The following is a 21,375-nucleotide window of genomic DNA, read 5'->3' as shown; positions in this document are numbered from 1 at the left end:
TGTTAGCAAACCCATTCCTGTCACTGACCATTATGCCTGTCTAAGCTTATACTACTTTTGCTTCATAACGCATGGCATACACCTATCCCCAGTTATAGGGCTTAAACTCCTTCACTGCCAGGGATGTAGTCCACACCCTTAAGGGCTATACCATCACCCTAGGTGACAATGGGGTATTACATATGTCATGTCCATTCTAAAACAAGCGTGCAGCTCCTCCTGCATCCAGGAGATTGTTTGAATATTGGGGTACATTGTAAACCATAGAAGCTGTGTTCTATGCTATTCCCTTCCAGGTCCATGATCAGTTCAGCAGCTGGTGCTGGGATGTAGATCAGGAACAACTCACAGCAGTGGGGGGGGGGGGGGGTTAAGAACAATCCTCCAAAAAAAAAAAAACAGTTAAAGAAAGGGTACAGCCTTCCTTGCCCCTTTCTTTCAGTTTAGGAATGGGGTGCAGTAAATCTATGAAATTACCCAGTACTAATGTTCATGGATAACTGCCCCAGCCCCTCCCACTTCCTGGAGATTTCCAATGTTTTTCCTTGCCTCGGACATGTACCAGTTTTCAGGGGTGTTGTGTCAGGCTTAGCTGCTCTCATGCATTATTCATTGGCATACAAGTAACAGGAGGATGGTGCTAATGTAAGTCAGTAATGTCGTGTTTGTTGGCCTGCGTTAAGGGATGGATCACACGTGTCTGATTACACAATCCGGTAAATTTTCTGGTCAAAAATGTCTGTAGCGACAAGGGATAATTTTATAAAAAAAAATCCAGATTACACAAAGTTATTAACAAAATGTTACACATTATACAAATGTAGCACCCCCCCCCCCCCCACGTAGGAGGTAGGAGTCGCCGGTGAATTGGGATTCCCCACCCTGCACAGACAGGCACACCGAATTTCACAGAGTCCGAAAACAGTCCAGTACTTTTTGTATTTTACTGAGGGGATAAAACTTGGATGGGAGTAGGGGTAATATGGGATGTCCACTTGACTTTAGAAACATATTCAGGGACAACTTCTAGTATATACAGTGCCTTCCCTTCCTCCAGCACTTCACATTCTTGCAGGATCACCAGTGGTGTCACTATGTAAAAATCTGTAGCACTGGCCGAAAACAGGCAGAGACTCACAGCCCATATACTTGTAGGATGTAGATTGATACCACCAACACATTTACTGCACTTGCTCCTATGGTCACTAATCCCAGCACCACCTCTTCAGGCCCTGGCAGCCCTCCTGGCTGCAGCAGCCTCTATGACTAGCTCTGCTGGCTACTTTACCACAGTCCTCCCAGACTGACACTCACCAGTCCTCCCAGACTGACACTCACCAGATCTACCGGACGTGCTGACTCTCTCCTGATAGCCTCATAATTGCTCCAGTGCACCCAGGCAAGGATTCCTTGTTGTATAAGGTCACTCCAGCACCCGAGCCCCAGGCCCGAGGTCACCTCCCCAGACTGGAGGGCACCCTTAGGGTCACGACAACCTCCTCAGCACTCCATTTCCATCTTCCACCCGACTGCCCCTGCTGGCATGACCCCAGAGTATTTGAGAAGCGCCCATCCCCTGCCAACCCACCTACTGGGTATTGGCTGGGGCCCTCATGAATACTCCAAGCACCTCCTCATAGACTGCATCCTCCACTTCTGGAAGCTTCTCCAGGGTTCCAGAGAGCAAGGGGAGTTACCAGAGGTGCTGCTTGAAGAGTCATTCAGCCTCCCTGAGTCACTCGACCCTAACCCAGATTCAACCTAGGCTTTGCTGTGGTGAAGGAAAAGATGTCGATGAGTTGGTGGTGTGAATGAAAGGATAAGTCCACCCTAACACTAAAATCCCTGCATCTACAGACATCCACAATCTAACACGAACCTATCTAACCCTGTAAAAAAGAAATATACTGTACATACTAGATATGTGCAGTTCGTTTTGTTCCGAATAAATATTCATACAAATTTTTCATTATTCGATGATTCAGATATATCTGAATACCTGAATCACAGTATAAACAAAGTTGACCAAATGCTCCGACTAACTAAATGAAATTTGTCTGAATTTTAGAAATTCTAATTAAATTTACATCGAATTTCAGTCTAATTTGAACTGTAAACATATTCAAAGACTGGGTATGATTTCAAAATAATACTGTTTTAGTTAAGCCAAAGGTGATTTAAAGAGTTATTGTTATCATTTGATGAAGATTTTTCGTTTGTTCACTTTGCCACATTCGAATAAAAAAAAAAATATCAAAATAGTGTTCAATTTGACTGATTCAAAATGTAAAAATCGATTTAAATGTTTTGAATCAAAAAACAAAACCAAAAACCTGTAAATTGGAAGAAAATATGAAAAAGTCAAAAAACGAATTCCAATTACAAATTCAGAATACGAATTGAATGAATAAACGGAATTTAACTGAACTAAATACCTAGATTAACGAATCTAAATTAAACAAATGTTTTCGTCATGCATATACAAACCTTTTTTGAAGACGATCCGACCCGTTCCCATGCTGAACTGCCAGCCGTGGCTTCACTGTGGGAAGGCGGGTGCAGATGACACAGCCGACAATGGAAGCCCCATAATAAGTCTATGGGTGACGTCACTCCCAATTCATTTCACAGCCGTTGTCGGCGGTGTCCTCTGCAGAGCTTCTGCTGCTGTAGACCGGATAGTTTCAAAAAAGGTATGTATACCGATTTCTTCTTAACAGGCTTATCTAGGTTAGTGTTAGATCATGGAGGTCTGTGTACATAGAGATTTTAGTGTAAGGGTGAACTTCTCCTTTAAGTGAAATTTTTTTCTTGTATCAGAGGTGTCACTGGAAGGAAAAAAAACTAATGTAGATATTCGCCAGCACACAAATGATCTTCAATTTCGTCCAAACGTTTTTTAATAAAAGAAAGATCACATCACAAAAGAGTGTAGTGCAACGTCTCAGAGTCATGCAGGACCCCTTCATCAGGCATGTCATCAGAAACGATGTGTCTGGGGTAAGTTCCCCTTCTGCCCCTACCCCCTCCTCTGGTCCCAGCCCTGGTCCTAACCCCTCCTCTGGTCCCAGCCCTGGTCCTAACCCCTCCTCTGGTCCCAGCCCTGGTCCTAACCCCTCCTCTGGTCCCAGCCCTGGTGATAAACCCCTCCTCTGGTCCCAGCCCTGGTCCTAACTCCTCTAGCTTCCAAAGTTGCTGGACAATCTAGTTGGTTACAGAAAATGAAAAGAATAACAGAAAGGTTCAAATGGAAAGATGGACTAAGAAAAAACAAAAACTTTTGTTCTAAAGCACACAGACTGAAAGACTGCATCATAATTTATGGTTTTCCACATAGTTCTGCAATAAGTCCTGTGAATTCCCACTGGAAACTTAAAACAACTCTACAAAACCAAGAAAACAACGAAAACCTGGTCACTATGTTGTTGCACAGAACACAAATCAGCAAATTAAAATCTATAAAAGGCTTACTTTATTCCACAGTAGTTCGTTAAATTAAATCAGAGCAAATGTGTGCATCCATGAAGGATCCAGATACCAAACAAAATAATGCACAATAAAATGTACAGGAGTAGAAATAAGGGGATCAACAGGTGCTCCTATAATAATTTTTGCACTTTAATTATATTTGTGCTGTGATAATGCCCCTGAAACATTCTGCTATGAATTTACCCTAAAGTAAGTCTTTTAAGGAAATTGATCTTCCGATTCTTTGTTATGGTGCTACAAACCAGTCTCAAATCTACCGGAAAAGCCAAGGTTTGCATATAAAGTATGTGCTTGTATCTCTGGATCTACGTGTGTTTTTTACTGAAGGTTATACATTTTTCATCTAATTCTAAAGCTTTAGCTGACCAGGTTTTTTTAAACCACACACAAAAAAAAAAAAAAAAATTCACACCTATTGGTAAAAGTATGTAGGCATAGGACACACCCCCTGCCAAGATCCCTTCAAGAAGAATTATACAAAATAAAATTAGCTAAACCCACAAGATTTTTCTTTTGTTTGTTCACGTTGCCACATTCAAATTGAAAAAAATCTAAAGTTTTCAATTTGACAGATTCATAATTTATTCATCCGCATAATAATAAAAAAAAAAAAAAAAGTCATGCAACAAATTTCATTTACGAATTCAGAATACAAATCCCGAATTACGATTTGAACAAATCAATGGAATTTAACAAAACAAATATAGTGATTTTATTTAAACCACTATTATTCCTTTATAATGGCTTTTATAATTTACAAATGAGCAATTTAGAAATTGGATGAAAAGGTTTAGCACTGGGAAACACATTTTTAAAGAGAAAGTTTTATATAGAATTATAAAGATCAGACCAAAATGAGGGACAAACCAGGACAGGACAGAGGGACTTTGTCCCAAATCAGGGACAGTTGGGAGCTATTCCTTTAATTCTTTGGAGACAACTGCAATCAATACACTGTAAATACAGAAAATGCCAACCAGTGGATAAGTCAGTTGCTGACTAGTCAAAAATAATTACCCACATAATCCTAGCCTAAAAAACACAACCTTCACACACATCGGGCTAGCTTACCATATCGATCACCATCTTCCTCATCGTTTGCCGCTGTCGTTTGGGCAGGTTTTGGAAGATGTCGCAGTTCTCCTCTTGAAGTAGCTTGAACCCTACAGCCAGGTGATGATTTTCTAATACAGACTCATCGTTGTACATTAACGCCAGTTCTGAATCTAAGAGTGTCAAAAAAATAGTGAGCTTGTTACAAATATATAGGAGTTGCACACACCACTCGCCTCTTTACAGGCTCTACAGTGTTGGGTTGTATAGACAGAGTGAAAAAAGGACAAAAGGAAAAAGTCTAATTTAGCCAATCTGCCATCCTAATCACTGCAATTTGATCACTGAGGGACTTGTGTAGATATACTGTACGTCATTTTTATTTAGCTGCATGAAATAAATACTCCAAAAGTCAGACCTGGCCTGACATGTTAGGCAGATCACTTTTTAAAATCTGGTTTCATAAATTAAAAAGAAAACACATTTTGCACACTGGTTCTAAATCATACAAACCTATCATATTAGGCATGCAGGGACCCTGATGAAGTCAAGTGTATTACACAGGAAAAGTGTTGGATTTCTTACACCCATTACCTCGCTGATGTAGGTCAAGCTGGTTTCCTTGTTACATCAAGGAGAGATGATGGGCTTAAAGCCAAAGACCAGACAATTTAAAAATGATCCCTTGCAGTATGAGCTGTGCCCACACTGCAAGGGATGACAGCTTGTTTATGTCTAGGGGAGAGGAGAAACCGTTTTTCCCACTTGATTCTCTGCTCCCCTGGCGGGTGGCACTCCCCCATGCTCTGGTGGTGGACTGTCCCTCAACATCATCATGTCTCATTGCAGGGCTATGGACCCCGTTTTGGTCTTGATGTTGTCAGGACCCTAGACTGCTGGAGCGTGGGGGGTGAGAAGCTACAGTGACAAGCAGAGAATTGGTGGGGGGTTTTCCTAAACCAAAACAAGCAATTAACCCCTGCAGATGAAAAAATCTGACCTCTGAAACGGAGAACTGAGCGATCAAACACCGCAGATCGCTCGATTCTCAAAGCCCCTCCACTCACTGGGATTGCTGGGCTGGCCAGCTCAGGCTCTCAGCAGCTCACTGAGAGGCTGAGCCATTGTTGCAATCTTGCCCAAGCTTGTACCGACTCTGTGACTTCAGCAGACAGCGGACTTACAACTGCTGTCTGCTGAAAACAGTTTACAGGGGTGCAGAATGAACTGCACTCATGAGATCCACAGGAAAAGTACAGCCAAACAAGCTTTGGCTGCATTTCTCTTTTATGTTGCTCACCGCATGGCTGATGGCCGTTATAAGGCAACTTTGCCTTTTATTTTTAACTGAGATTGGTAAGGGGGGGGGGGGGGCGGACAATTGTGATGTCAGTATTTCATAAAACATTTTGTTTGACAGTTTTAATTCCTTTTATTACCCCAAAGAATCAGGTGTCAGTCCTGTGCTCAGACAGGAGATAGATCAGCCTTTGTGGGGGCCAATATTAACACAAGGTTGACATCTGTGCTTGTAAAGGGTGACACTATAGATACCAAACACACAGCCATGCCTGAGAGATACAGCTGCACTATTACATTATTATAACTAGAACATTATTATTTCATATTACAGTGTAGATTTAAATTCTTACAAATGCCCAACTCTGTTTCTTGCTTTTTTTTCACAGAACGAGTTGCTTTTTTAAAAATCTCAAGTGACACTAGAGTTGTTTTATGTGGTCAGTTAAAATGCAAGAAATATTTAGAAGCATAATCCCATGCTACAATTCTATAACATAAGGGGAGGAAAGGTGGCTGGGCCGACAGCTGGCCTTATTAGTTGGACAGATGTTTTAACCAGCGGCTACCCTAAACCATTTGTGCGTTGGAAATTTCCCCACGATATAATTTTCTTTCTCTATGCAAAATGCTGGATCCACTTACTTGTATTAATAAGAAACTGATTGGAAACTCCCGGATGGTCCACATCATGGATGGCAGCAGCAAACAATGCTGCTAGGATCTCCAGATCTGTAAACACGGCCTGGGGAAGAAAGATATCAGCAATCAGACACAGACAGGGCACCTCATATGTTGTGTACAATGCACCCATACTAGAAGACCAGAACAAGTCTCAGTGAATTATCCCCAAAAACACACACACACACACACACACATATATATATTTATATATTGGAACCTTGGTTTAAGAGTAACTTGGTTTGAGAGCGTTTTGATTTGCGAGCAACGTTTTTTTTAAATTCTGAATCGGTTTGCTAATGTTGACTCGCAAGACAAGCAGAATTCAAGCTACATATGCCTGCAGTACCTCATTTGGCCTGAGGTACGGGGCGCAGAAGCCGAGCAGAGCCGAAAATAGGCCTGCAGTACCTCATTTGGCCTGAGGTACAGAAAGCGCAGGAGCTGAGCCGAAGTGTCCTCGGGCCTTTTTGGCCGTTTTTGACACTCTCTGGCGCCCCTCCACCTCTGGCCGCATTCAGTATTGCATCCCTTTGAAGTCAATTTGGAACAAATTATTTTCGTTTCCATTGACTTCAATGGGGAAACTCGCATTGATATGCAAGTACTTTGGATTACGAGCATACTCCTTACTCCTGCCTACGGCAAGTGCCACCGTGGCCTCAAGGCGACAGTTTTCTTCTGTTTAGAATTATAATTGTCAGCTACAATTACAGTATTAGGAAAAATTTGAATATAATAAAAATAGGAATTTTCTTTTTAATACAGTGTACTAAATAAAAAGCTTACACATCCTTAAAAAATATAAATAGGATTCAATTATTTAGTCATGCAAATTACAGTTATTTTGAAGTTAACCAACACTTCACAATACTGCTATAGTTGGCCTGGGCATCTAAGCATTAATGATCTGTGGTCATGAAAAATCAAAAGAAACTGTATTAAAACAGCCGTCAATTTTATCTTCCTTGTGTTATAAAAATTATGGTATGGGAAATAAGAATAAAAGGTCTGTACAATGCTATGAGAAGAGTCTGCTTTTATTTTTTTCTATGGTATATAAGGTTGGGGGTTACATTATACACAAAAGAAATTAATATTTCTAGATTGACAGCCGAAAAGACGGAAGGAATTATAGTGCGATGGCAGATTTTGGTTCTGGCTGACTCCGCTGGAAAGATTGCGGCTTTTGCTGAATACGTGAAATGTTTATACTCTGTATTTCCTGTGTACGGCTCAGTATTTCACTGTCATTCATTATTAAACAGAACCCAACACTGGAATGACTGAATTGGCTGGACAATCTAAGAGTGCAGAGAACTGTGAAGGAAACAAGGTGGAGGCCGGTGATCACGTCATCAGGCCCTGGCTCGTGTTACTTGTGACGTCCATGTTGCCATCTCCATCTGTTTACATTGTGCATTATTAATATTTTCAGAGGGCTCAGAAGGATAGCCTGTAACTCCATCATATGCCCTCACTCTGCGATTTTGGTTTGTCTTTGGACTGAGTCTAAGAAAGTGGCAAATATTTCTAACCAGTTCTGCTTCTTTGATTGGCTATTCTAGTGGTAGGATGGGGGGGGGGGGGGGTGTATCAGAAATATATTGCCTCCATAGTTGCAACTCCAGCCTTAAAATATTTTTTTTATGTGGAATTGCATATTAAATTTAGTACATCTTATTCAAAGGGCAGATGTCACAATACAACTTTCTATATATTACACAGTGAAAATTAACTATGTAGAAGTAAAGATAATCAGCCCCTGCGTGACATTGAAGAGCAACTGCACTGAAAATGTATTTCTCCATTTTAGCCTTAAGGTGTGGTCTCTTTGATTGCAGAAAGATAAACTAAACTAAAAAAAAAATCCTGTGCACAGAGTCCAATGGGGAACACCATTAACTGCTACAGGGGTTCTTTAAAACTATGGCCAGCGGATCACATCTGTCCAGCTACAAGATTTTTTCCGACTGGGGAACCTGAGCCTAGGGTGGACTCCGACGGGGGAACCTGAGCCTAGGGTGGACTCCGACGGGGGAACCTGAGCCTAGGGTGGACTCAGACGGGGGAACCTGAGCCTGGGGTGGACTCCGATGGGGGAACCTGAGCCTGGGGTGGACTCCGATGGGGGAACCTGAGCCTAGGGTGGACTCCGACGGGGGAACCTGAGCCTAGGGTGGACTCCGACGGGGGAACCTGAGCCTAGGGTGGACTCCGACGGGGGAACCTGAGCCTAGGGTGGACTCCGACGGGGGAACCTGAGCCTAGGGTGGACTCCGACGGGGAACCTGATTTAAAGGGAACTCTGACTGGGATTTTTTTGTGGCCAGTGAATATTTGTAAAATATACAGTGTGGCCCTTGTACTAAAAAGGTTGGAGACTCCTGATCTAGTGCATTCTCCATCATAAAAGCAATGTGGAAGACTTTAGCATGTTTTCTCTCTGTTCTAATCTCAGTAGAGGATGCTCAATATGCCCCTCCTATTGGCTCACAGTCTTCTTTTCAGTCCCTGTATCTGAGATCTGCCCTCCTCATTCTCCTCTAGTTTAACATCTGTCACTCTCCCTGCCTAACCTAGACAGAGCTACTACAGATCAGCACAGAAACATCTTACCAGGGTGGATAAAAATCAATGATTTAAAAAAATAAAATAAAATCTGATTTTTTTTTAAATAAAATGATATTGCAGTAAAAATTTAACTAAAGATAGTTTTCTATTTAAGATACATTAATACGTCCTCCACAATGCACCTTTATGGTTAGGATTTACATGGTTCAAGAAAGTAGAATCACTATTTAGAGAACTTATATGGAGAGGTGGCCAAGCTAGGATAAGCTTGCAAACACTCCAATTACCAGTAAAAGAAGGGGGCATGGCGGTTCCACACCCGAAGCTATATTTTATTGCGTCACAATTGCAACATCTGGCAGGGTGTGGAACCGCTGAGAGAGATGGCTCCATCAGCCGTTTGATGTTGACAAACAATCCTCACAAACTGCTGGTGGAAGCCCTAGAGGCAGATTTCTTCCCCGATAAACATCTAACAGTAAAATTAGCTATCAAAGTATGGCACACCACAAAGACCCTATTGGGATACATTGGCCTAACAGAATTCTCACCTCTATGGAAAAATAATAACCTGCAGGAAGTAACAAGTATAGAAGAATCAAGTGAGTGGAAGAGACAAGGCATAACCCGCTTAAAGCACATATTTGAGGGCAATACCCTAAAAACTTTTCTAGACCTAACTAGGCAATTTAATATCTCAAACAAAACATTCTACAAATACCTACAGGTCCGCCATGCTATTCAAGCACAATTTAGCTCCAAACCAATTATATGGACCCAGATCCCTGTCCTTCTGAAGATAATCAAGGCAAGTACGGCCAAGGGCCTAATAGCACTAACATACAATAGCCTGAGTGCTAATGCGATAAGCAGAGCAGGACCGGCCAAGAGTAAAGCAGCGTGGGAAAGAGACTTGGAAATAATATCACCCGAACAGTGGGATAGGATTCTTCAACAAGGCGCATTGGTCTCAATTGCCCCAGCGCAAAGACTCTCCCACCTGTTCTTACTACACAGGGTATATTTTACCCCGCACAAAATGTTTAAAATGGGGTGGAGACAAAACAACGAATGCCCGAGATGCAAAAATAAAGGGGACTTAATACACATGGTTTGGAAGTGCCCCAAACTCTATAGCTACTGGAGGGAAATAGTAGAGAGGATAAATAAGGCATTTGGAACATCCCTTGATCCAGTGGCTAGGACCTGCCTCTTGGGGAGCATAGAAGACACAAGAGTCCCTCAAGGCAGCGGGGAAGCTATACTGAGATGCCTCTTCCAGGCACGTAAGACGATAGCCCAAAAATGGCAGGCGCAGACTCCCCCGTCAGTAGTCAACTGGCTAGCATCCATAAAATTAACAATTTCAAATGAAAGAGTATACTTTACCAGACAGGGGAACTATGAGAAATTTGTAAGAATTTGGGGGCCGTGGTTGAGGACGACGGGAAACCTAGTTTAGGGGATCCCGCGTAAACGATTCTAGAATGCCATCAGTCCCCGCCCCCCCCGGCATCGATGGTTGTTCTCCCTCGATGCCGGGGTGGGATTGCCGGGAGCGCCGTTAGGGCAAATCACCCCGGGGAACTTGTCTTCTCATATTAACACAAGGGGACTCTGTTAACAGAAAAGGGCAGGGGCCTCCTCCAATCTCCTCTTGTTGTCCTACACAGCAGATCTTTTAAAGGGCTAATACGCTTCCTTAGGTAGGGGTAGGTGGGGGGAAGGGGCAAGAATAGATGCATGGCTAGGAGATATAGCAGGCAACAGGTACCCAAGGGTAATTATGATAGGAGTACGGGCAGTATTGGATGTAGATGCTGTTTCCCTTATTCTGTTTTTCTTTTTTTTCTTTTTTCTCTTGGCTCCTCCGTATTGTATGTACTCTTATATGGTGTAACACTGTTACCTGTTGTAATATGTGCCTGCTGTACTAAGTCATTTTAAAATCAAATAAAAAAACAATTAATATAAAAAAAAAAGATACATTAATAATTTATTTTGTTCAGCATACAATGGAGCTTATGTAGCATGAGGCTGTATATTCTGCAATATTTAAATTTTTGGTAAACTCATTCAATTAATCCAAGCTCTGCAAGATAACATGCAATGCATTGATGCATTCACACAATTTCACAGTAATTATGAGAAAAAACAAAGTTCAGGAATATTCCTTTATACAATTGTTGCAAATCTATGTACACTACAAACTGTATGATTGAATCGGTTCCGATATCGCTGTTTAACTACCAGCAAGAATAAGTGCTTACATTTAAAGGGCACCTGTCATTTCAGAACCATCATGGCAGTGCCGTTTGGCGGGTATCCACGTCCCTCACCTTGTTGCGTCACTGTCGCATCACCAGCCGTCCCATTAAAGTGAATAGGACTGTTGGTAAGTTGACAGCAGCTCAGAGGAGGAGCTGCTGTGGGACAGAGATGACAGTTGCTCTTTAAAAATTATGATTTAAATCAAGTTGATTTAAATCCAGTCTTTTTACTTGTCATTTAAATCATGATTTAAATTGCGATTTAAAATCGACTTGATTTAAATCAAATTCAGCCTGCATGTTAAACACCAAAAATTGCCAATATAATACTTCATATATAATCCTGATGATGACAACTAGATTCAGGTAAGAGATACGACGGCGTATCTCCAGATATGCCGTCGTATCTCTGAGTGTGCGGCGTCGTATCTATGCGCCTGATTCGTAGAATCAGTTACGCATAGATTGGACTAAGATCCGACCGGCGTAAGTCTCTTACGCCGTCGTATCTTAGTTGCAATTTTAGGCTGGACGCTAGGTTACGCTTCCGTATATTTACGCATTGAATATGCAAATTAGGTAGGTACGCCGATTCAGAAACGTACATTTCCCCGGCTCATTTTTTTACGTCGTTTACGTTAGGCTTTTTCCGGCGTATAGTTACCCCTGCTATATGAGGCGTATCCCATGTTAAGTATGGACGTCGTTCCCGCGTCGAGTTTTGAACATTTTACGTCGTTTGCGCAAGTCGTTCGCGAATAGGGCTGGACGTAATTTCCGTTCACGTCGAAAGCAATGACGATTTGCGGCGGAATTTCGAGCATGCGCACTGGGATTTTTTCGCCGTTCGTAAAATACGTCAAATACGTGGGGTCACAGTAAATTTGGATAAAACACGCCCACACCATCCACATTTGAATTACGCGGGCTTACGTCGGACCACATACGTTACGCCGGCGTAATATAGGGCGCAAGTTCTTTCTGAATACGGAACTTGTGCCCCCAAATTATGGCGGCGTAACGTATCTGAGATACATTACGCCGCGCAGATAGATACACCAATGTATCTGAATCCGGACCAGAATTTGTGGTTTCTAATTTAGTCAGGCTATCTGGTCTTGGTTAAAGCCCAACTCCAGCCAAACTTTTTTATTCGGTTTTGAAGAAGGGGTTAGACTCCCAACCACATGCGTCCATTGGTGTTGGAAGTGCGGCCCTCAGGCCCCAGCCTTCAGAGCACTGATCTGTAAAGGACTTTTAAACCATAATCTATGGAAGCTTCATGTCATATGTCCCCAATCTCCTACAGCAGCAGTCTCCAAACTGCAGTCCAGGGCCGGATGCTTGCCTTTATCCGGCCCTGACACCAACAATCGGGACATAATTCCTGCCACTAACACCAACAGTGGGGTACTATTCCTCCCACTAGTACCAATGATGGGCAATATTCCTCCCACTGACACCAACAATGGGGGGAACTATTCCTCCCAATAACCACACCAAAAGGGACATCTTTCCTACAACTGACACAATGGGTCATTATTCCTCCCACTGACGCCAATGATGGGGCATTGTTCCTCCCACTAAAGATGTGGCATTGTTTACACCTGCTGATACCCAGACATTTTCTACTCCCACTGGTCATAGTCCAGCCCCCCTAAAATCTGAAGGACAGTAAAATGGCCCTTTGTTTAGAAAGTTTGGAGACCCCTGTCCTACAGCATGATCCAGCCTCCAACCACTCCTATAGAACAGTCTCTAATCATTTCCTCTAGTAAGCCTTCCATCTATGGCAGCCTTCTGTAGCATCACATACAATACATGTTGTATGAGGCCCTTTGGAGACATCAGGGGTTTTCCCTACACTTAAAAAATAAACAAAAACTGTAGTTCAATGGTGGTAGCCCACAGAGGGCTGGAAAAATTAAATGCAAGGACTAATGACAGCTTCATGAATCTGCAGAGTGTAATTCTGGCAAAAATGGTCCCTCCGGTAGCCCGAATGGAAACATTTTTGCTAGGAGGAATAAATGGAAGGGACCACCTGGTAGCAAAATGGTTATGGCTGGGAAAGGGGTTAGGATTGTCTTTCAACAAGGATTTTAAAAGCGTAAAACCAGTAGTAGCAAAGACCGTTTGTGGTCTTCTTCAAATCACCCATTTGTAATACATTGGTACATAGAAAACCCCAGTCTACTTAGTATTGCCTTACATCTAATGCCGGTGTGGAGAGGAGGACATGTGTTGACTGTGTGACGTCGGCGGCATGCAAGCTGTTGTGGTACGCCACATCCGCATGGTAGTGGTCTTCTAGGGTCATCAAGTAAGTGATTAACGTGTCCACAGGAATCTTAAAGGTCTTAACAAGCTCTCTCTCCTGTAGAAGAGAAAAGGGTTAAAGATTACTTATAACAAATTTTAAGCTTCCTTCAGTAAAGTCACAATCAGGCTTATGTGTGAACACACATCTCTTGTGTGTCTCTTATTTGGCCCTGCAGGCTGAGCAAAAGAAAACGATTGAGTTCCCTACATCCATGCTAATCAGCGTGGATGGACAAATTTCCCCTGTCGGATCCTGTATTCCAAAAGCCTGCACCCGCAAATTTTAGAACAGTGGCTGAAGCTGATTGGCTGATCTGCCTGGCTCCTTCAATTTTAAGGTGGAGTGGTGCCAAAAGGGCCACCCATGACTATTTATGGTCAGCTTCACACACATTGAAGAAGCTCAGAAAGGCAGCCTATATTCATGGTTACCATTTAAAAATATATAAAGTATTAATCAAAGTGCTCTTAATTAACCACTTCCATACAGGGCACTTATACACCTTCCTGCCCAGACCAATTTTCAGCTTTCAGCGCTGTTGCACTTTGAATGACAATTGCGCGGTCATGCTACACTGTACCCAAACTAATTTTTTATCATTTTGTTCCCACAAATAGAGCTTTCTTTTGGTGGTATTTGATCACCTCTGGGATTTTTATTTTCTGCTAAAAAAATTAAAAAAGACCTGGTGTTGGGCATCCCTGGTGGTCTGGTGGCATCCCTGGTGGTCTAATGTGGGCATCCTCGGGGGGCTGTGCTGATAATCAGCACAAACCCCCCCCTGTCAGAGGAGCAGCCGATCGGCTCTCCTCTACTCGCGTCTGACAGACGCGAGTGAGGAAAAGCCGATAACCGGCTCTTCTTGTTTACATCCTGATCAGCCGTGATTGGACACGGCTGATCACGTGGTAAAGAGTCTCCATCAGAGACTCTTTACCTAGATCGGTGTTGCGGGGTGTCAGACTGACACCCTGCAACAACGATCGCCACGATGCACGCCCCCGAGGGCGCGCAGCAGCTCAATATCCTGAGGACGTCATATGACGTCCAGTCAGGAATCTTGAAACTACTTTGCCGTCTTTTTGTTATAGGGCGGGCGGCAAGTGGTTAAAAGAGACCCTGCCAATTCAGAACAATCTGGCAGTGTCTATTGATAGCCCACGCTTTCCAGCAAGGTACACTCCATTTACCCAGTCACACTTACCAGCCACCTCTCCACTTTAAAAGTCCACCCCAGATACACTCCAGTGTCCCACAGTGTTCAGGTCTGGCAACTGGCCACTCAGCTGTGATCACTGTCACATGGAGGAGGGCACATGTTCTCCCATACCTAGAAGTCCTGTCTGGTTGGAGAAACAGACTAAGGAGTGACACAGTGGGATGAAGTGCCGATGGGTGAGAATAACTTGCTGGGAAGGCTGGGTTATCAGCAGGCACTGAATAGAAAAGTGACCGTGTCTTTTTAAATGCTGTTGGATCTGTCCTGGAAAATGACAAACAGTACCAATAGTTTTAAAGTCAACTTTACTTTTATTGAAGTTGCCCTTAATATTTCATACCCCCTCAATCTCTGTACAGGTGTGGGGACTTCATACAGAGTTTTCAAACATTATTAGTAGCCAATTCATGTAACATACCTGTCCTTTACACCCATTTTTAAGTTCCTTTACCCAGGCTTATTTTCCCTTAATTTCACCTGGTAAACCTGCCAGCAACACACCTCATGCCCAGAGTGGCAGTGTTTATTTACCACACTGCATCTATGGAGTATTGCCACCCCAGGCTGCTCTCCTGATTTGGACTACACTAAACATTCTTGATGAACCCTCTCCCACACTGCTACGTACTCTTTCTAGCAAATTTTTGGGGAAAAAAAAGGATTTTGGTTCACGTATATTGCAATATGTGTTTAAGCTGGCCAACTGCATCAAAGTAACCCCTTTATGGCCAGTCCTACTCTGTTCTGCAAAATTCAAATGCTCCAGTGAATATAGTGCTTATATGGGGCAGATAGACACAAGCTGTAGCAGAGCTACAGGGTTTAGGTCTGGCCACTGACCTGCAATGCAAAATAATAATGTTAATGAGTTGGCCCGCAAACCTCTTCCCCCATCTTCAGCTCCATTATATAAAGAGGTGAAAGGGTCTTGTAAAAAGCCCCCTAATGTCTACACTGCTTTGTGCGATGTTATTGAAACCAAAGACTGGATTTCTCCTTTAAAAGTATTATGCCCTGTACACACGATCGGTTCATCCGATGAAAACGGTCTGATGGATTTTTTCATCAGATATCCGATGAAGCTGACTTTCATCAGTCGTGCCTACACACCATCAGTTAAAAAAAAACGATCGCGTCAGAACGCGGTGATGTAAAACACGACGACGTGCTGAGAAAAATGAAGTTGACTTGATTCTGAGCATGCGTGGATTTTTAACCGATGGACGTGCCCACAGACGATCGTTTTTTTTCTATCGTTTTTTTAACCATCAGATAATTTTAAAACAAGTTCCTAGTTTTTTCACCGATGGATAAAAAACCGATGGGGCCCACACACGATCGGTTCATCTGATGAAAACGGTCTATCAGACCGTTTTCATCAGAGGTGTCCTTGTAACATGGGAGGTGTCCGTGTAACATGCAGGGGGTGAGGTGTCTGTGTAACATGCAGGGGGGGGGGGGGCGTGTCTATGTAACATGCAGGGGGGTCCAAAGCTGGGGGGGTTGGGTAATGTAAAGGGGTCCAGAGGTGCATGGGGTTGTGTAATGTTAAAGGGATGCAGGGTGCTGTGTAATGTAAAAGTAGTGTGTGTATATATATATAATATGTATGTATGTGTGTGTGTGTGTGTGTGTGTGTGTGTGTATATATATATATATAATATATATATATATATATATTACATACATACACACACACACATATACACACACACATACACGCGCATTTTTTTTTTTTTTTGAGGCGGGTGGGGAATCTTGGGTGAGTTCCCACACTTTTTTTGACCCCTGCATTGTTCCCTGCGTAGAATCTGTGTGTGCAGGAATGCCGGCAAATAAATTAGGGTAATGTAGACAGTAATAAGGTGATAGAGGTATATGCTGGTAGAGTATCCTTCAGGAGGGGGTTTGAAGTCACCAAAAGAACTGGCAAAAACAAAGTAAAACTGCTAAAAAATAAAAAAAATCATACAGCCACCAAATCTAGGACTGGTAAGCTGCAATATATTACATTTTTGTCCTTGAGTTTTTATATACTTTAAGGCTCCAGTGTCTTGAATCCTAGTGTGGGTGTTACAGAAAATGAAGAAATGACACTATACACAAAGGACTTCAGCAAGGTGACTGAAATAAAAATGGTCTGTGCCACTGACCGCAATCAGTTAACATAGGTCGGTCACTATAAGCAACACAAACAGTAAAAAAACATAAAATGAGGCTCACAGTAATTTACTGTTCATGAATTTCTCTAACACAACTTAATGAGGCCCGAGGATGCTACTTACCTGGAATATGGTGTACATTATACAGCCCAGCGGACGGTTATTGGAAAATTCCGCTACTCTGAAGATATTAAGGCCCCACTTGTTTAGATTATCCAATTCCTGGAATATACAGAGAAAGGTAGAGACTTTACAGGTTGATGAAGTTACTCCTACAGGGGGACAAATTATAAAATTTGAGGTTTGTCCTTTATAGGTTTTTATGTTGTGGGCCATAAGCTCAGACTGACATGTCATGCAAGAGAAGAAAAACGCAGCATTTTATCACTAAAGGGAAAATGGTGGCGCTTAGTAAAAAATTTAGTTAAAGAACGCCATTTTCACCATGGGGTGAATAAACACCACAGTGGATAGACCCTATCCACTATAGCTTCATGTGTAGAAGGAGTGGTACCAGCAACAGGTAGGTAACTACAAGTGCGGGTGATTCTTTATAATCACCGCTTCCAACCCAATATTATGAAACTGATCCACATGCTTTTAGCTATAAAAGAAGGTATGATGGTAAGGCAATGCCAGAGGTGGATACTGCCTGAGGCAGCCATTTTTACGTCCCCCTGCAAATGGTAGCACTACCTGTGTGTGGGCACCACCACAGAAACAGCCAGCTTAGTGACATTAAACCTGTTAAAGGTACAGGCTTGGCATTACATAGCAAGCTTCCTGCACAACTGCTGTGGCCAGAGTGTATTAGCCAGCATCTCTGTGCTTAGTGACGCTGATCCTGCATGGTTAACAGGCTCCCCATCACTGAAGAGGCTTGGCAGCAGTCATGTAGAAAAATGTTTCTCAACCCCTCAAGTACCCCCAACAGGTCATGTTTTCAGGATTTCCCTCAGTTGAATCGGTTATGGTAATTACTAAGGCAGTGAAACTAATCAAACTACCTACGTAAAATAATGGAAAGCCTGAAAACATGACCTGTTGGGGGTACTTGAGGACTGGAGTTAAGAAACATTGCCGAAGAGAGCTTAGCGTTACTGAGCTGCACTAAAGGTGATATGGACACTCTGATCTTAGTGCTGTGTCCCCACCATACCTCCACAAGAGCCGCCTCAAATGGCTGATGTGATGGTTGGGTGTCTACATACTTTCCGAGGGACGTCATAGTTGGCTGAAGATTAAAATGTATAGGTCATTATAATAGAACAAGTGTATAGAACACCAAACCATTCTTTAGTTTGTATAAAAATGTGGAAGAGTTAGACACTCAGGGGCAGATCCTCAAAGAAATTACGCCGGCGTATCTGTTGATACGCCGCGTAATTTCAAATTTTGCGCGTCGTATCTTTGTTTTGGTATCCACAAAACAAGATACGACGGCATCTGTGTTAGATCCGACAGGCGTACGTCTTCGTACGCCGTCGGATCTAAGATGCAATTTTTCAGCGTCCGCTAGGTGGTGTTCCCGTCTTAATCCACGTCGAGTATGCAAATTAGCTATTTTCGACGATCCACGAACATACGAGCGGCTGTCACATTTTTTTACGTCGTTTCCGTTCGGCTTTTTCCGGCGTATAGTTAAAGCTGCTATATGGTGTCGTACTCAAATGTTAAGTATGGCCATCGTTCCCGCGTCTAATTTTGAAAATTTTACGTCGTTTGCGTAAGTCGTCTGACTGGGGCTGGACGTAATTTACGTCCAAGTCAAAACCAATGACGTCCTTGCGACTTCATTTAAATGAAACATGCCCCCTACCCGACGAATTTGAATTCCGCGCCCTTACGCCGCTAGAGATACACTACGCCGCCGTAACTTACGGCGCAAATTCGTTGAGGATTCAAACCAAAGCAAAGTAAGTTACAGCGGCGTATCTTACGTACGCTGCGCCCGGCGCAGATGTATGTTGATCTGCCCCTCAGGTTTTATTGCCGTCTGTGTCCCTGTTGGGAGATACCACTTCCACTATTGGTCCTGGTGACCATTGTTTCCAGTACAGAAAGTGATGGAAAATCCCAATTTTTTTTAAATATTAACAGAAGGCGAGGAAAATCTTCCAGAGTAAACTCTGTTCTAGTGATAACTAGATATTCTCTTGCTTTGTAATGATCTCCTCTTACCTCAAAGTTTATCTCTGAAACGTGAAATGAAAGAAAATCTCCCCAAAAGGCCCATGACAAATAAAAAAAAAACAAAAAAAATGTAGACTTGTTTAAATGGGGAGATTTGCCTTCACTGTCCCATACACAAAAACAAGAAAAGGAAATACCTCCAAACTGTGGGAATCCTAGGTTGCCACCAAGAACTAGTGTTCCTATTAAAAGATTTCCCCCCTATTTCTATTCAGATGACAACCCAAAATTTGGTATTTTCTTTTACCTTCACTCTCAGTGATAACTGTAAACAGGACAAATCGAGTGACTCTCCCCAACGGGGACACAAACAATAAAAACCTGATAGGTGTTCTAATCCCTCTCCACGCTATCCAAAACAAAAAAAGGAGTTTTAATTATACTTTAAGTTACTAAATATCTTGAACGGCAATTATACATACAACTTTTTTTACAAAAGTGGAGACTTAATGGAAAAGAACATGCTGCTTTGTGTGATCCATATTAAAGGGGTTTTCCACCTTTTTTTTTAAGTTTAGCTGCTGGCTTTTAATAAACAGACACTTACCTGCTCCACGGCTCCAGCGACGCGCCGGCCGGGGCTCCGCTCCTCGCCGGCCGGCGTCTTCATTCTTAGTGTGGGCACCCGGCAGTGACAGCTTTCGGCTTCACGGCCGGGCACCCACTGCGCGAGCGGCACCGTCCGATTGGACAGGCGCTCGCCTACAGGGAGGGGCTGTGAAAAGGCGATTAAGCTAATCGCCTTTCCAGCCCCTCGGCGGAAGGAGGAAGTGGGACAGGAAGTCCCCTTCTCCTGAAGCCCCCACTCCCCCCCCAAAAAAATTACATGCCAAATGTGGCATGTAAGGGGGCGAGGAGTGGGTTAAGCGGAAGTTCCATTTTTAGGTGGAACTCCACTTTAATAGGCTGGGAACAAACTGGCATGTCAGCATTCCGTAAAATATGCAAAACGTGATGTCCCTATGCAGAGTTGTCAGCGATCTGGCCATGCAACTTGCATCGGCAATTACCACCAAAGAATGGCTTGCAAAAAACTCAGCTCAAACTCAATAGCTATTCAATTCTGGTAGATCCCAAATGCATTCAACACTAACCATACATCTATTCACAATCTCTGTACCTTCTCAAGAGGCTCTTCCTGGTCAGTCTTGACTCCAAAACGAGGTATCAAAGAGTTGGTCAGGCTGGAGCTGTGCGTGAGCTTCTTGACACCACTTATTTGGCACATTGTCTGTTGTTTCTTCTTCTTCTCTCGCTCCTTCTGTGTTGGGGATGGGATATCCACATCGTTCTGTTTGTCTGCAACACATAAACCGCCAAGTTACAGAACAAGACACACGGACAGCTTGGTACGACAACACAGCATAGCGGTTAATGTATAAGTACAGAAGAATAGTGGAAGCATCAGTCAAATGACCCATAAAGTTCACCTTCCCTTTTGTAAGAGCAGGTCTAAATATAAAAGCAAATGTATCAGAATACAATGTAAAGGTGGGCCAATACCGATGGATCCCCAGAATTCACCAAACGTTTATTGGTGTAAAATATTATAATTGCCATATCATCTCAAAAGCATTTTATTTTTTACTAGCCATGCTTATAACTGGATTTAGAAGATTGATCGGTACTGGAAGTCTTTCCTTTTATATTCTGATTTTGATGCGGTCTGTAGTCTGTAGAAGTAGATCAGGATTCCCCATGCAACAGCATATTATGTCCTATGATACAGGCAATGAATGACCAGTTGTCATGAGTGAAATGGGGCCCTTTCCCTCAGCACCGTATACATGAGCCAACAAAATATATTTTAGATATACCGATCCTGGGTCCTCCAGCCTCTGCCTTTTCTCTGAAGATTCTGCGCCCATTTTCTAATGCGAATATTCCAAGTGTTATAAAAGAGGTCAAAAACATAAAAAAGCGTACAAAGAGCGGTTCCATGTTCATAGTAAAATGTTGTGTAGCTTTATCGGAGAAAGCCTCTGCAGTGTCTCAGGTGGGTAGGCTGCTGTGAGCTCATTGAGAGAGAAGACTGGACATTTAAACTTGTAGGATGAACAGGTGTCCTATCTACATAGCCATCTTACAGGAAGGATGGCGAAATGGACGGTT

At 42.8% G+C, this 21,375-nt stretch overlaps 1 protein-coding gene across 3 annotated transcripts in view; it reads right to left on the bottom strand.

Annotated features, from left to right (window-relative positions):
- Positions 1-21,375, bottom strand: part of PDE4A (phosphodiesterase 4A) — a 114,020-nt gene that overhangs the window by 11,204 nt on the left and 81,441 nt on the right. For all 3 annotated transcript variants that reach the window (XM_040346417.1, XM_040346418.1, XM_040346419.1), the window contains 5 exons: positions 20,384-20,562; positions 17,194-17,292; positions 13,579-13,743; positions 6,487-6,586; positions 4,561-4,715 (listed from right to left, as the gene is read on the bottom strand). In XM_040346417.1, coding sequence (XP_040202351.1) covers positions 4,561-4,715; positions 6,487-6,586; positions 13,579-13,743; positions 17,194-17,292; positions 20,384-20,562 — 698 coding nt within the window. The remainder of the gene's footprint in view (positions 1-4,560; positions 4,716-6,486; positions 6,587-13,578; positions 13,744-17,193; positions 17,293-20,383; positions 20,563-21,375) is intronic.

Source organism: Rana temporaria, chromosome 3, assembly GCF_905171775.1.
Source record: "Rana temporaria chromosome 3, aRanTem1.1, whole genome shotgun sequence".
NCBI lineage: Eukaryota > Metazoa > Chordata > Amphibia > Anura > Ranidae > Rana > Rana temporaria.
Note: the sequence above shows the minus strand (reverse complement) of the source record. Positions and strands in the feature narration are given on the sequence as shown.